Raw genomic sequence first — 13110 nt, forward strand, 5'->3', positions numbered from 1 at the left:
ACACACCACATCATTTGAAGAAAGGAGATTATAAGGAGAACATAAGGTCTTGAAGCTCTAAAGAATATTACATGCGATTTTTGATAGAGACCTCCAACCACTTCGAGTAACGCATAAAAATCTCTAAAATTTCTTATATAAATACTATTAATATGTGTAATTTTAGTTTTATAATAATTTGAACTATTGCAGGTTAAGTCTATCAAATTTAAATCCCAAGTCTACCTCTAGTGAATAAAGTTAACCAACCTAAAAATGAAAATCTTACTAAAAACCAATTTCGTACTTTAGAAATACTATTTTATAATGGAACCCGGTTTTGTGTATGAAATTGAAATTCTAACAAATTAAAAAGAAAATGATAATATATATTGTTTTTGTTGAGAAGTAACCGTTACTTCCAAGAAAGAAAAAAGCAATTAATTTGCAATATGTATTCATTTAATAAGATAAAAACATTATCATTATGTTCAATTTTGGTGAAATGGAAGAATATAAGCCATTCATTTCTTAAGCGCAAACCTCCAAAACCCCCCCAAATTCTTGTGCTCTTTCTAGAACCCTCTACTCCATCTCCATAAACCCTTACCCCAACCCTCAACAAGGGTTTACTGGAATTCACCTTCTCCTTAACTCTTATCTCTTCTTCACACGCCTTCATGGCTCCAGCTCTCGCCAGAACTTTATCCACTCTTGCTCTTTCTTCACTCCCTCTACCAAGCGGTGGTACTCGCTTGAGTTTGACAACTGCTTTTCTGCCTCAAAATGGCTTCAGAAAGGGCGTTTCTTGTGCTGGGTTGAAGTGGAAGATTGAGAAGAAGAGTAATCGGATTGCTGTTAGGTGTGAGGCGGCTGTTGCTGAGAAAGAAGCTGCTGAGTCTCCTGGTGAGAAGTTTGAGTACCAAGCCGAGGTGGGTCTTTGTTTCTGTTGACGGAAAATGGAGAGGACTTGGGAAATGGTGTTAAAAGATTGGAGTTTTTTTTTCTTCTTCTTCTTTTTATGGGTTTTGAGTTTCTTGACTTGGTGTTTCTTGAAACATCAATTTCCTAATATGTGTTTGGTTTTTGTGGTGACATTATCAAGCTTATGGTATGTTTAGTCATGGGTTTTCGTGTATTGATAATGTGAACGTATTGAATGATTGCAGGTTAGTCGTCTTCTGGATTTGATTGTTCACAGCCTTTATAGCCACAAGGAGGTGTTTCTTCGAGAGCTAGTGAGGTAATGAATTTCGATATGTACTGATTCTGAAATTTAATTCATTTCTTTCTCTGTGGCGAAAAAGAAGGGTCTCCCAACCTTCTGGTTTTATCCTGTAATTTTTTTTTTACTTTAAAAGTTATATACGATTATCTTTAAGGAAGCAAGAAAATGTCCATGCATTGGAGTGGATTTCCATGAATGTGGTTTAATTTATTTTTTGATCTTTATATTAATTTTGTTTTTTTAATAATTCTCTAGTAACGCGAGTGACGCTTTAGACAAGCTAAGATTCTTGAGCGTAACGGAGCCCTCCCTACTTGGAGATGCTGGGGACCTTGAAATACGTATTAAACCTGATGCAGATAGTGGTACTATCACCATAACGTATGAAAATTTTCTTAGATCTTTCACAGTTATACATTTCGTTGGGACTGAATTTAGTTGTACTAAAATTGGGCTTTTGTGTTTTCAGAGATACTGGTATTGGAATGGCTAAAGAGGAGCTCATTGACTGTCTTGGAACTATTGCTCAGAGTGGGACTTCGAGATTCTTGAAAGCCCTGAAGGTTATCTCCTCCCTCCATTTATATTATTTCATCATGATATTTTGCACATCTTAAGTTCCTTTGGGGTTTCTATGCTCAATTCCTTTTCCTCTTCCATTTATACTCATTTCATTATGATATTTTGCACATCTTATGTTCCTTCGGGGTTTCTATGGCCAATGAAGGTGAAGTTAAATGTTTAAACATAACTACTCTTTCAGGAAAATAAGGAGGCTGGAGCAGATAACAGCTTGATTGGTCAATTTGGTGTTGGGTTCTATTCAGCCTTCCTTGTTGCTGAAAAGGTAGAGTTACATTTTGCGTTGACAAAATAACTAATTCCCAACTGAAACAAGCTTGATTCTGAACTTTTTTCTGCTAAGAGTCTCATTTTGCCTATCTTCTGCAATTACGGGATCCTGTCCAAACAGGTTGTTGTATCCACTAAGAGTCCAAAATCAGACAAACAGTATGTCTGGGAAGCAGAAGCTGACAGTAGTTCATATGTTATTAGGGAAGAAACTGATCCTGAAAAACTTCTACAGCGGGGAACACAGATCACCCTCTACTTGAGGGTATGCAATCTTCTTTATCTCTTCTATCACACCACATTTGGGAAGTCTTCTCATGTTTTTTTGGAACTGCTAAGAAACTCTGAATTTTTAGGAGTGATTGGTAGAACACAATTTAGATGAATACGCTAATTGCTGCAATATTGCTTTACTTTCTTTGTTACAAGTTGCATAAATCTTTATTATTCCCTGTTATAAATGGGATCCCTTTTTGTATCTTTTGGATCAATTCATTGAATTAACGAAATTGTTTCTTTAAAGAAATAAAAAAGAAACCATGTTAAGGAGGAAAAGTAACAGTGTTTTTTTTTTTTTTTTAATAAGCGATTGGTGTTTTTTTTTAATTTAAGAAAAAAATATTGTATAGACAGTTGATTAGGCATTCATGGTTCACGTTGTTTTAGTGACAAGGTGATGACTGATGTGTGATGCCATTAAATAACCATCTCTGATGCTATTCAATCATTTTATAGTCTTATTCTCATTTTGCAGGAAGATGACAAGTATGAATTCTCTGATCCTACTAGAATACAAGGTTTGGTCAAGAATTATTCACAGTTCGTTTCCTTCCCCATCTACACATGGCAAGAGAAATCAAGAACTGTTGAGGTATGATTGCTATGCATTTACACTTGTTTTGTATGAACAGTCCATGAAAATTGATTGGGTGTTGTTTTTTTTTATTAAATGAGTTTAATCTTTCAGATTTCTACTTCCTCAAAAGTTTTATCCAAAATTATTTTATAATCCTCTAATTTTGGTTATTTATTCTACTTTTGGGGCATTCTTTGAGTTTTTTTGTAGTCTATACTTTCTTGATGTGATTATCATTTAGGATAAACTGGCTTGTGTATCACTTTTAATTATCATGATATCTATTACAATTTATACTGAATGGAGCTCTGGGGCAGGTGGAAGAAGAAGAAGAACCAAAAGAAGGCGAAGAACCAAAACCAGAGGTAACAAAATCTTAGTCTGGAGGTTTGCCCTATTCTCCGAGATCAAAGTACTTAATGGGTTTCTTGTTTTTCAGGGTGAGAAGAAAAAGAAGACAAAAACTGAGAAGTATTGGGACTGGGAATTGGCTAATGAAACAAAGCCAATTTGGGTTAGTTGAAGAGATATCTACTTTAGATGGTTCTGAAGAAATGACTATTGTTTCTGTACTTGTTATATATTTTGTTGCAACTATGCATCTTTTTAGTCCCTTATTCTGTTGATTTGCTTATGCAGATGCGGAGCCCAAAAGAAGTTGAGAGGAGTGAGTACAATGAGTTCTATGGGAAGGCATTTAATGAGTTTTTAGACCCTCTTGCGTATACTCACTTCACCACGGAGGTATAGTCAGTTCTTTGGTTTAATTAATATAGTTCTATGCTTTGTTAAAGGAGTACTAATTTCATTTCTACCACTGCAGGGCGAAGTGGAATTCAGGAGCGTTCTTTATATTCCTGGAATGGGACCTTTGAATAATGAGGATGTTGTGAATCCTAAAACAAAGAATATTCGCTTGTATGTTAAGCGTGTCTTCATCTCTGATGATTTTGATGGTGAGCTGGTGAGTATATTTATCTGATTTTGTTATTGGGGTTTGTGTCAGACTCATCTGATTTTGAAACAATTCTAACCCTCAATCTTTTGGATTTCAACTTCTCATTTTAATCCATATAGAATCCAGTAACATATAAAATAATTTTATAGAGCAACTAAACTTCTCGCTTTTTTCTACAATATGTGGAAAGTTAATGCGAATTTCTCATGCAGCACAATTATATCTTAACTTGAGTTTCTTTCAACGGTGGAACTATATCTTACATATGCTTTGCAGTTTCCTCGGTATTTGAGCTTTGTGAAAGGTGTGGTTGATTCTGATGACCTCCCCTTGAATGTTTCTCGAGAAATTCTCCAAGAAAGCCGAATTGTAAGTTTTTCTGAACATAAAATGATAGTTTCTTGTGAAAGGCTGACATAGATGTTGTAATAAGCCAATTATATTTTCTCTTACATCCTCTCTGGTTTTCTATTCGTTCCTAGAAGCCTGAAACCCCAAGATCCATCTGTTTCAACATTTTTGTTTTACATTTCAATGCTGTTCCATAGGTATAATTTGTTGTAATAAGCCACGGAAGATCCATGATATGCAAGAGAGGAACAGGGTATGATGTGTGTGCATGCACTTACCAATTCTCACAAACTCACTTATCTGCACTAGCCATGTGGCCTTTTCCTTATTTAGCTAGTGGGTCCTACAAATGTGGCATAACATTCGTCCTTCACTCTATAATAATGGCATTGAGAAAATTTGTAAGATATTAACGTTCTTAATAGTTGGCACTAGGAATTGAACTCGTTAAACTTTGGGTTTTAAAACATTATCAATCAACTGTGTGATTTTGTTTTCATTTTGATTGCTGATCAATTTTACGGGCAACTTGTTTCCAATTATTTGATATGGTTGATGATTCTGCTCCTATAACACATTTTCCAGGTGAGAATTATGAGGAAGAGACTTGTCAGAAAAACATTTGACATGATTCAAGACCTCTCCGAAAGTGAAAATAAAGAGGTTTGTAGCTTTAATGCCAAATCTGGTTTATGTTAAATATTTTTGTACCGTGTAATCTGGACAAAGAAAATTTCATCTTCAGGATTACAAGAAATTCTGGGAGAATTTTGGCCGGTTCTTAAAATTGGGATGCATTGAGGATACTGGAAATCACAAGCGCATCACACCATTATTGCGGTTTTACACCTCCAAAAGTGAAGAGGAGCTGAAGAGCTTGGATGACTATGTAGAGAACATGGGTGAGAATCAGAAAGCAATTTACTACTTAGCAACTGACAGCTTAAAGAGTGCTAAGAGTGCTCCATTCTTGGAGAAGTTGCTTCAAAAAGATATTGAGGTAAACTTTTTGCCGAACTGCTTTTATGCTGTGAAACTCTCTCAAAGGCAACGGTATTAGTTATAATAGGTAATTGTCAGTGATGCAATTGTGCTAACTATTTTCTACGTTGATAAACTTTCTCATATAAGAAATACTTCTATAAGTTTGAGTTAAAGAGAATGCATCGATAATAAATGTTGTTTGTCTTTGACCAACCATATTCTAGATTTAATGTTGGGTTGTTTTTGTTTTTTTAGGTTCTTTACTTGATTGAACCTATCGATGAAGTTGCTATCCAGAACTTACAGACATACAAAGAGAAAAAATTTGTTGATATTAGCAAGGAAGATTTAGAGCTGGGTTTGTTCTTTTTTCCCTATTATTTGGTTTTGAAATTAGCTGATGACCAGTAGAGGATTTTATTCTATTCCAGTGAAAAAGCAGGGGTTTTTCCTCTGAGATTTACAAATAATTGCGTTCTTGTACCAGGCGATGAGGATGAAGTTCAAGAAAGAGAAACTAAGCAAGATTTCCAAGTCCTTTGTGACTGGATCAAGCAACAACTAGGTGACAAGGTCGCAAAAGTTCAAATCTCAAAGCGCTTAAGCTCTTCTCCGTGTGTCCTAGTTTCTGGCAAGTTTGGATGGTCTGCAAATATGGAAAGGTTAGTTTTTATATCTAATCTAGATGTGGACGGATGAGTTTCCTTCTTACAGATGAAAATATCAAGAATACTACCCTTATTCCAATTTGGCTTCTTCCTTTCCTGGTGACATTGTAATGAACAGTCATTGTACACCAATAGTCTTTCAGATTTAGCTTTTACTATTTGATCATATAATTAAACAAGCCCATAAACTCCTACCAAATTGTATCTTTAAACATCCTCCAACCAGTTGAATGCCTTAATTTTTTTACTTCGAAACAAAATTTGTGGATTTCACTTGTGACAATGTTCATTGAAATTTTCCTTCTCGCTTCAGGTTGATGAAGGCGCAGGCCCTTGGAGATACTTCAAGTTTGGAGTTCATGAGAGGAAGGAGAATTTTGGAGATTAATCCCGACCATCCAATCATCAAGGATCTAAATGTAAGACTTCTAAATGATCTTGATATATTGAGTGGAAATAGACATTTGTTAGTCTAAACTAGTGGATATTCGTTCTTTTCAATCAGTTAGGATATGACATGGGTTTATATGTTTTTGCTCCCCCTAAAATCAAGCCAATTCAAAGTTTGCTAAAACATCTGGAAATTGACTGCTTGCTTGTGTTATGGGATGCACTTACTCATTTACTGATAGATTAAGTGGCTTGAGTAAGGATTTTATTACCGTCAGAAACTATAATTATATTTTTCTATACAGTTAGAAGTGTATTGACTCATAGTGTTGCTTTATAGGCTGCTTGCAAAAATTCACCAGATAGCAGCGACGCTACGAGAGCAGTTGATCTTCTATACGAGACAGCATTGATATCCAGTGGATTCTCTGTAAGGGAAAATTCAATTAGATCGATTATTTTCAAGACTTAATGAATTTGATTGATGTCTTACTGTGTTGTCATTGCTTATCCAAATGCAGCCCGATAGCCCAGCTGAATTAGGTAACAAAATCTACGAGATGATGGCGATGGCTCTAGGAGGTAGATGGGGTAGATTGGAAGACGCTGCTGATGCTGAAGATGCTGCTGAATCTGACGGCGCTGAAGCACCAGAAGTGCAAGTAATTGAGCCCTCAGAAGTGAGGGCGGAGGACGATCCATGGCAGGATTAGGATTGAGTGAACCTTGGCTAGATTTTAGAAGCTTTTTGACAACCATGTGGAAGAGGGAAATGTGGTGTATGGAGAGCAGTTTGGGGGATTCATTTTACTGGGCAAAGTTATAATTGATAGATATGTTGGAATGTATGATTTTGATGATTCAGTTAATCCCTAGGCAGTGGGAATAAAAATGCAAACGATCCACAATTCTTAATTATAGTGCAATTATAATCTTACGGTTTCAAATGATTCAGCCTCAATGTTTCTTATAAAGTCAGTTTGAATTGGATAGAGACAAGAATGAAGAAACCAACATATATATTAGAAGACTAGAGTTCACATACAGAGTGCTAGATCTTAAATTTTAATGGAGAAGTGCAAAACAAGGGCACAATTTAGATGATATCTCATTCTCAAAATATAAATAATCTGATTTCTTTCATAATCTTGTTGAAGATAGCAGCAGCCTCTTTTCTGATCGATTACCATATTGTCTGTTTTGTGCAGCAAGTCTTTGCCTTTGTATTATTCTCAACACTTGCATTGAAACACAGGAAAATGTGTCAACCGTTCGGGGTTTTCATCCCTACATATACCTTCATGCCAAGACTTCAGTCTGACTTCTCATCCTTTTTCCATGTTTACAAGCTTGTTGGCGAAATCTGCCTGTCGGACTTGGGAGAAATGAAAGTTGCATTATTCCCTATTGGCACATGCTAACTTACCCTATACAACTTTGAATCATGTAAAGGCAAAAGCAAAATTAGAGTTCTGCTCTGGTGTTGCATTGTGGATTAGAACCTGTGAAAGTCAGATGTAGCCAATTGAAGGATTAACTTTCAACATTTAGATTTGTAAATTGTTTTAAAGGAAAAGAGTTATGGGTGAACTTGAATAAATAGTACCATCAACATCTTGACCACTGGAGGGTGCGGAGACATCAAAGTTCATTGGGACAACATTGTGGAGTTCATTCTCCCATCGGTTTGGCAGCTGCAAAAGCCATATGTATGTTATCAGAGCAAGAACAGGAAGAACAGAAGTGTTTTGTCGTATTGAAGAGATTTCATGTCAACATCAATTTCTAAGTTCCAAAATTCATAGGCAAGTCAATCTGAATTAGGAACACAAAAACTTCACGTTTAACCAAAACAACTCAAAATATGGTTTGAGCATTTATGAAAGAGATTGAGTAGGAGTACAATCAAAGTAATTTAGCTCGGGATGCTTGAAGAAAACCTGAACAGGCTCCTTGAATCCACCAACAAGTGATGTCAGCTGGGAATTAATTGCTCTTCGTAGCAGGTCCGGAGAGCTCCCCATTGTAGGAAGACAAGGCGGAATAAGTCCATGGTGAGACGAATGTTGAGGGAGGTAAGGCACGGGCATATCAGGAGGAAAACCAAACAGGGATGGACCAGCCTTGGATTGAATGAACTGTTCACAGAAAGAGAAATAATAATAACTTCAAATAGGAAAAGTAAAAATGTTTCATACATCACTAGATTCCAGTAGTTGGCTTACTTCTTTTGTGAGGAGCTCTTCGATGTTAAAATCGAGCCTGGGATTAACTGTTGCAAGTTTCATTGACAAAAACTGCATAAGACGGGTCAAGATATAATTTAACACATGCTAAAAGCAAGTCCAGAATATTGTGGGAATTAGAACATACAAAATAGACCCAATAAGATAGGTGAATACATTAATTGAGTTAGAAACTTATGCTGAGCTGAGTGGAACCTATTGGAAATCTAGTTCATTGAAAGGGAAGCTCGGTTTCTTTTACCATTACCTCAACTTGTCGTTGCAGTGACTGTACATAGTTAATGATTTCATCAAGCATTACAGCTTTGCCGGTGACCTGCAACGGCAGTAGATTTCAGGACATAGAGACAAGTGCACGAAATGAATGGTTCATGAATTAGACTCACAAACCTTACTACACCCAGGCACAAGGTCCTGAAGGAGCCTCATTCTTTCACTTATCTTTTCTCTTCTAACCTGTGAAGGCAACATTATTTAAACAAAGTCCCTTTCCCTATATTAAACTTGTTTGTACTCAACTTGAAAAATGGTGAAATGTAGATCTTAACCCTTTCAGCAAGACTATGGCTGTTGGTTGCCTGTCCTCTTCGAGCTCTAACATGAATGTATTCTTCTTTGGGAGCATCTGATGGTTGAGAATCTTGTTTTCCTTGCTTCCCAGCAGGCTTGCTAGTAGTAGAACTTGGGTTTTGGCCTCCCTTCTGCTGATTAAATGCTCCGTTCTTTGCAGTTTCATTGATTTGTTGCGGAGCTTCTTTAACTTGTCCAAGTCCCACATTCTAACCAATTCAAATATTAAAGTCAAAGAAATAAAAGGTAACCTCACACCTCAATTTCACACACACAAGAGAAAAGACATTCTAATAGTTTACCTGCTCACCCCTTTTCCTTTTCTTAAAGCACAGTCCTTCTGTAGATGGTTCTGTCATGGTACCTCCCATCGTGCATTGCTCATCTTGACCACCGCTGAACCCAGCTTCATCAGAATCATTGCCAGACTCACCAACACAACCCTGTTTAGCCCGGTCTTGAGACATTTCACTGTCTTTCTCATTCTTAGGTGGACTCTTTTCTTCAGCCTCAAGTTCCATGGGCAAAGATACATCTTTGGAGACTCCATTTCTTGAAATAACTTCTTGCCTTCCAAATCCACCCCCAGAATGAATGCCTAAAGAGTCTGAAATGCCGAATGGACCTGCAGGCGGAGCCCCAAAAACTCCGTTATTGAAGCAGGAGAACCTTGCTGCACGTTCTATGAATGCTGAATCAGCTGGAAGTTGAGACAAATTAGGTGGAAATATTCCAGGAACGTTTCCTGAAAAAACTCCTTTCATCCATGGATTTTGTTGGTTCCAATCCATACCCAGTGTTCTAGTATCACCATTTGATCTCAAAGAATTAAGATCCTCTCCATCAACTAAAGTCGTATTAGAAGTAACTATACTGTTTTGTTCATTGAAAGTGGTGCAGAACCCTGAATTTTGCGATTCCGTATGATGGTTCAAAAGCGCTGGAGTGAATAAGTTAGACATTGAGGTTGAAGGACAAGAAGAAACACCTAGATCCCCATTGCTAACAACAGAAGGATTCCCGGTCGAATCAAATCCCACTGACTCATTAGTAAGATTAGGAGCAGCAAATTGCCAGGCGGAGGAGATACTCATAGGATCACTCGTCCTATTCTCAACTTCAAATTCATCCTTCCCATTCATACTATCAGTAAAAGAAAATCTCCACTCACTCACTCACTCACCTTCCCTCAATTTCTTTCCAACAATAAACAAGCATCTGCACAGAAAGTCAAAGTAGATTTCAAAATCATCCAATTCCCAGAGCCCAAAATGGCAAGTTACAACACAAGAGAAAACAAACAACACCACAATGGCAACAACACATTTCAAAACTGAAATGCACAGAAAACGCCCCAATTTCAGAATGGTTTCAAAATAACCGATAGCCACACCATCAGAACAAGTCAAATTTTAGCAACAGTTCCCAAAAGAATCCATCCAAAAGAGGACAACCCATTTCAACTATTGAACTAAAAAACGCAAAGAAGCACAAACCCATTAAAGGGTAATTCAAAATCAGCACTAAAAACAGGAAAAAATCACTCAATAGGTACAGTAACTTGAAAACCCTAGTCAGAGAAAGAAGAAAACCAGGTCGAAGCAGAGTTTAAAAAGATGACAAAAGAAGATATACCCATTTCCAGATTCTTTCCTCTTTCCCCAAACTTTTAGTTGAAATTAGAGCTTGAATTTAGAGCCCCCACCTTCATTTTTCCCTCTGATGGCAGTCACCTCTGCAAAAACACTGCCACAAACAGGAACTCAGACAAAATGCAGAGCTGAACCCTGTAATTGAGAGAGAGAAAAAGAGGAAGAACAACAAAGAAGAAAGAGAGAGAGAATGAAAAAAAAAAAACTCAAAAGGTGAAAAAAGAAAGAGAAGAGGGTAAAATGGAATTTTGAAGAAAGGGTGAAAGGGAAAAAGAAAGAGTCAAGCAAAGGGAAGCTGAATTTATACCCACGCTTACATGAAAAAGAGTGTCCTTTGATGATTAACCACCGCCACTTCTACTGCAAAAAAAAGAAAAAAAAGAAAAAAATTAAAGGCAAAAGGCAAAGCAAAGGAAACCCCTTTTCTCTAATTAAACCTTTTCTTCATTCACAATTCTTTATCATCACCTTTAATACTTCCTTCCCTCTCTAATTATTTACTGAAACCATACATAAATTAATACTTTCTTTTCTGTTTTAATTAATCTGCCATTGCTATTACTTTAAGCTTATAATTATTCCTGTGTTTGAGCTAGCAACTGACATTGCCAACTCTCATTTGGGATTTCTTCCTATTTTTTTAATGGGGTTCTTGAAAGAAGAGAGCTGTATATAAGATCTTTAATGGAGGAGTTTGTTTGGTCAAGAACCCAATACAAAAATCTTAACTCCTTTTCACACTTGATACTTCTTTTCTCATGTTTTTAGTTTCAATGAACATTAAATAGTATAGGTATCTGGGTACCATGTTTGAGTTCATTTCCATTCAATTCTTCTTCTCTCTCTTTTTCTTTTTTTTTTGGATCAAATCAAATTGGGCCAACCAATATCTATCTAACTTCATTAATGAATTTAACTGTGTTGTAATAGAGTGAAGAGACTATTCAAGAGCTATAATTTGTTGCAGGCCATTATTTTTTGGGAACATAAATGTCAAAGGGTTCATAGTGTAAAGTTTTGTACAACAAGAATTTACTTGCATTCTTCTAGTTATCTCATTGATTTCAATGCTTCTTCAATTATTAGTATATCTTTATAAATCTTTGTAATTTAATATCTATATGTCTTGGTCTTTTTAGTTCAAATTTTGTAATATAAGTAGGACAGAGTTGTGAACTCCACCTGAAAAAAGTATGAGGTGAGTTAAATTTTGAATGACAGATGAAATAAGTATATTTTAAGCTTTAAACATCTAAAAATATCAATATGAAATTGCAAAGTTTATGTACGATATTTATAAATTTTATATTTTATTATTTTTTTTTGATAAAATTTAAAATATTAAAAATTCTTATAAATAACAAGGATGAGAGCTTTTCATATATAGAACCATTTTGAAGTAAGTTGTAGGAAAAGTGTTATAGATAGCCCCATTAGATATCATTGTGTGTTGGTAAAAAGCTATAGGCTACTTAGTAAAATTTGTAAAGGTTGAATTTATTTTTTGACTTGAAACAACTTAAAGCATGAGTCAAGCTTGTTAATATGCTTCCACTCCTACTACGATTATGATTAAGAATTAAGGCAAACTTACTTTGTAAGTAATTATTAAACTAATTTTAGGTTTAGTTTATGTTAGTGGGTTTAATTTAGGTTGGTGCTTCTTTATTAGGTCAAATACCTCAATGAAAATAAATAATTTAAAGTTTGTTTTTTCTACCACCCGAGCACTTCAAAACTCGATAAAATAGATTTTTGGTCCATGCCAATTAAGATCGATTATCTAGTTTGAAATTAAATTTATCTTTTCCTAAAAATCTAAATTATCGGTTTTTTATTATTATTATTTTTTTTTGCTTCTTTGGATGCTAAAATTGTATATCTTTTTCAATCTTACTTAACACGTTAGGATGATCATCAAGATCGGTTCGGAAATTTTATTTAGATAATTTTATGCGATCACTTAATTCCATTTAGAAATTTATTTGGATAATTGATAAATCCATTTTACAACTTAATTGTGGAAATAAATGAATTGGGTGTAACATTTGGAACTTGGTGAAGAATTTAAAAGATTGGAAAAAGACCAAAATATGATTTGAAAAAATTACATACATTCTCCATAACGTCTTTGGCCAAGATTTCCTCTAAAAATCCAACAAAATTGATAGTTTGGATGTAAGATTAAAAAAAAATTAATTTTTATTTAAATCATAATGGTTGATCTCTGCATAAGCTAAATTTACCTCCTGGGTGGGATACATGCCCTTTTGTTTACCTCCTGGGTGGGATACATGCCCTTTTGAGGTACTCTGTCGTCATTGTTGGATTCTATATCCTAAAATTTGTAGATAGTAAATATAATCAATTGATTGT

General features: G+C 35.5%; 2 protein-coding genes across 7 annotated transcripts; one reads left to right on the forward strand and one right to left on the reverse strand.

The window, feature by feature from the left end:
- The first annotated feature begins 529 nt into the window (after positions 1–529).
- On the forward strand, positions 530–7214 carry LOC101215867 (heat shock protein 90-5, chloroplastic). The gene is made up of 19 exons (XM_011656259.2): positions 530–911; positions 1149–1222; positions 1463–1588; positions 1677–1770; positions 1971–2054; positions 2181–2324; positions 2814–2930; positions 3233–3280; positions 3355–3429; positions 3555–3659; positions 3739–3879; positions 4150–4242; positions 4810–4887; positions 4970–5224; positions 5464–5566; positions 5696–5870; positions 6190–6295; positions 6607–6696; positions 6788–7214. The coding sequence occupies exons 1-19, from the start codon at positions 660–662 to the stop codon at positions 6977–6979; spliced, it is 2352 nt and encodes a 783-aa protein (XP_011654561.1). The 5' UTR covers positions 530–659; the 3' UTR covers positions 6980–7214.
- Positions 7215–7268: 54 nt separating this feature from the next.
- On the reverse strand, positions 7269–11193 carry LOC101216110 (transcription factor bHLH49). Of its 6 annotated transcripts, none has more exons than XM_031885073.1 (10): positions 11052–11193; positions 10718–10828; positions 9385–10300; positions 9061–9291; positions 8903–8968; positions 8760–8828; positions 8492–8563; positions 8207–8404; positions 7873–7960; positions 7269–7768 (listed from the first exon to the last, which is right to left on the reverse strand). In XM_031885073.1, exons 3-10 carry the CDS (start codon positions 10222–10224, stop codon positions 7731–7733), a joined length of 1602 nt encoding a protein of 533 aa, XP_031740933.1. In that variant the 5' UTR covers positions 10225–10300; positions 10718–10828; positions 11052–11193; the 3' UTR covers positions 7269–7730. The 6 variants fall into 6 exon arrangements, 5 of the variants coding, with proteins under 5 accessions (XP_031740933.1, XP_031740932.1, XP_031740931.1 ...); XM_031885072.1 differs by having other exon boundaries at positions 11042–11183; XM_031885071.1 differs by having other exon boundaries at positions 10718–10869; positions 11042–11183.
- Between the last annotated feature and the right edge of the window lie 1917 nt (positions 11194–13110).

Source organism: Cucumis sativus, chromosome 5 (assembly GCF_000004075.3).
Source record: "Cucumis sativus cultivar 9930 chromosome 5, Cucumber_9930_V3, whole genome shotgun sequence".
NCBI classification, from domain to species: domain Eukaryota; kingdom Viridiplantae; phylum Streptophyta; class Magnoliopsida; order Cucurbitales; family Cucurbitaceae; genus Cucumis; species Cucumis sativus.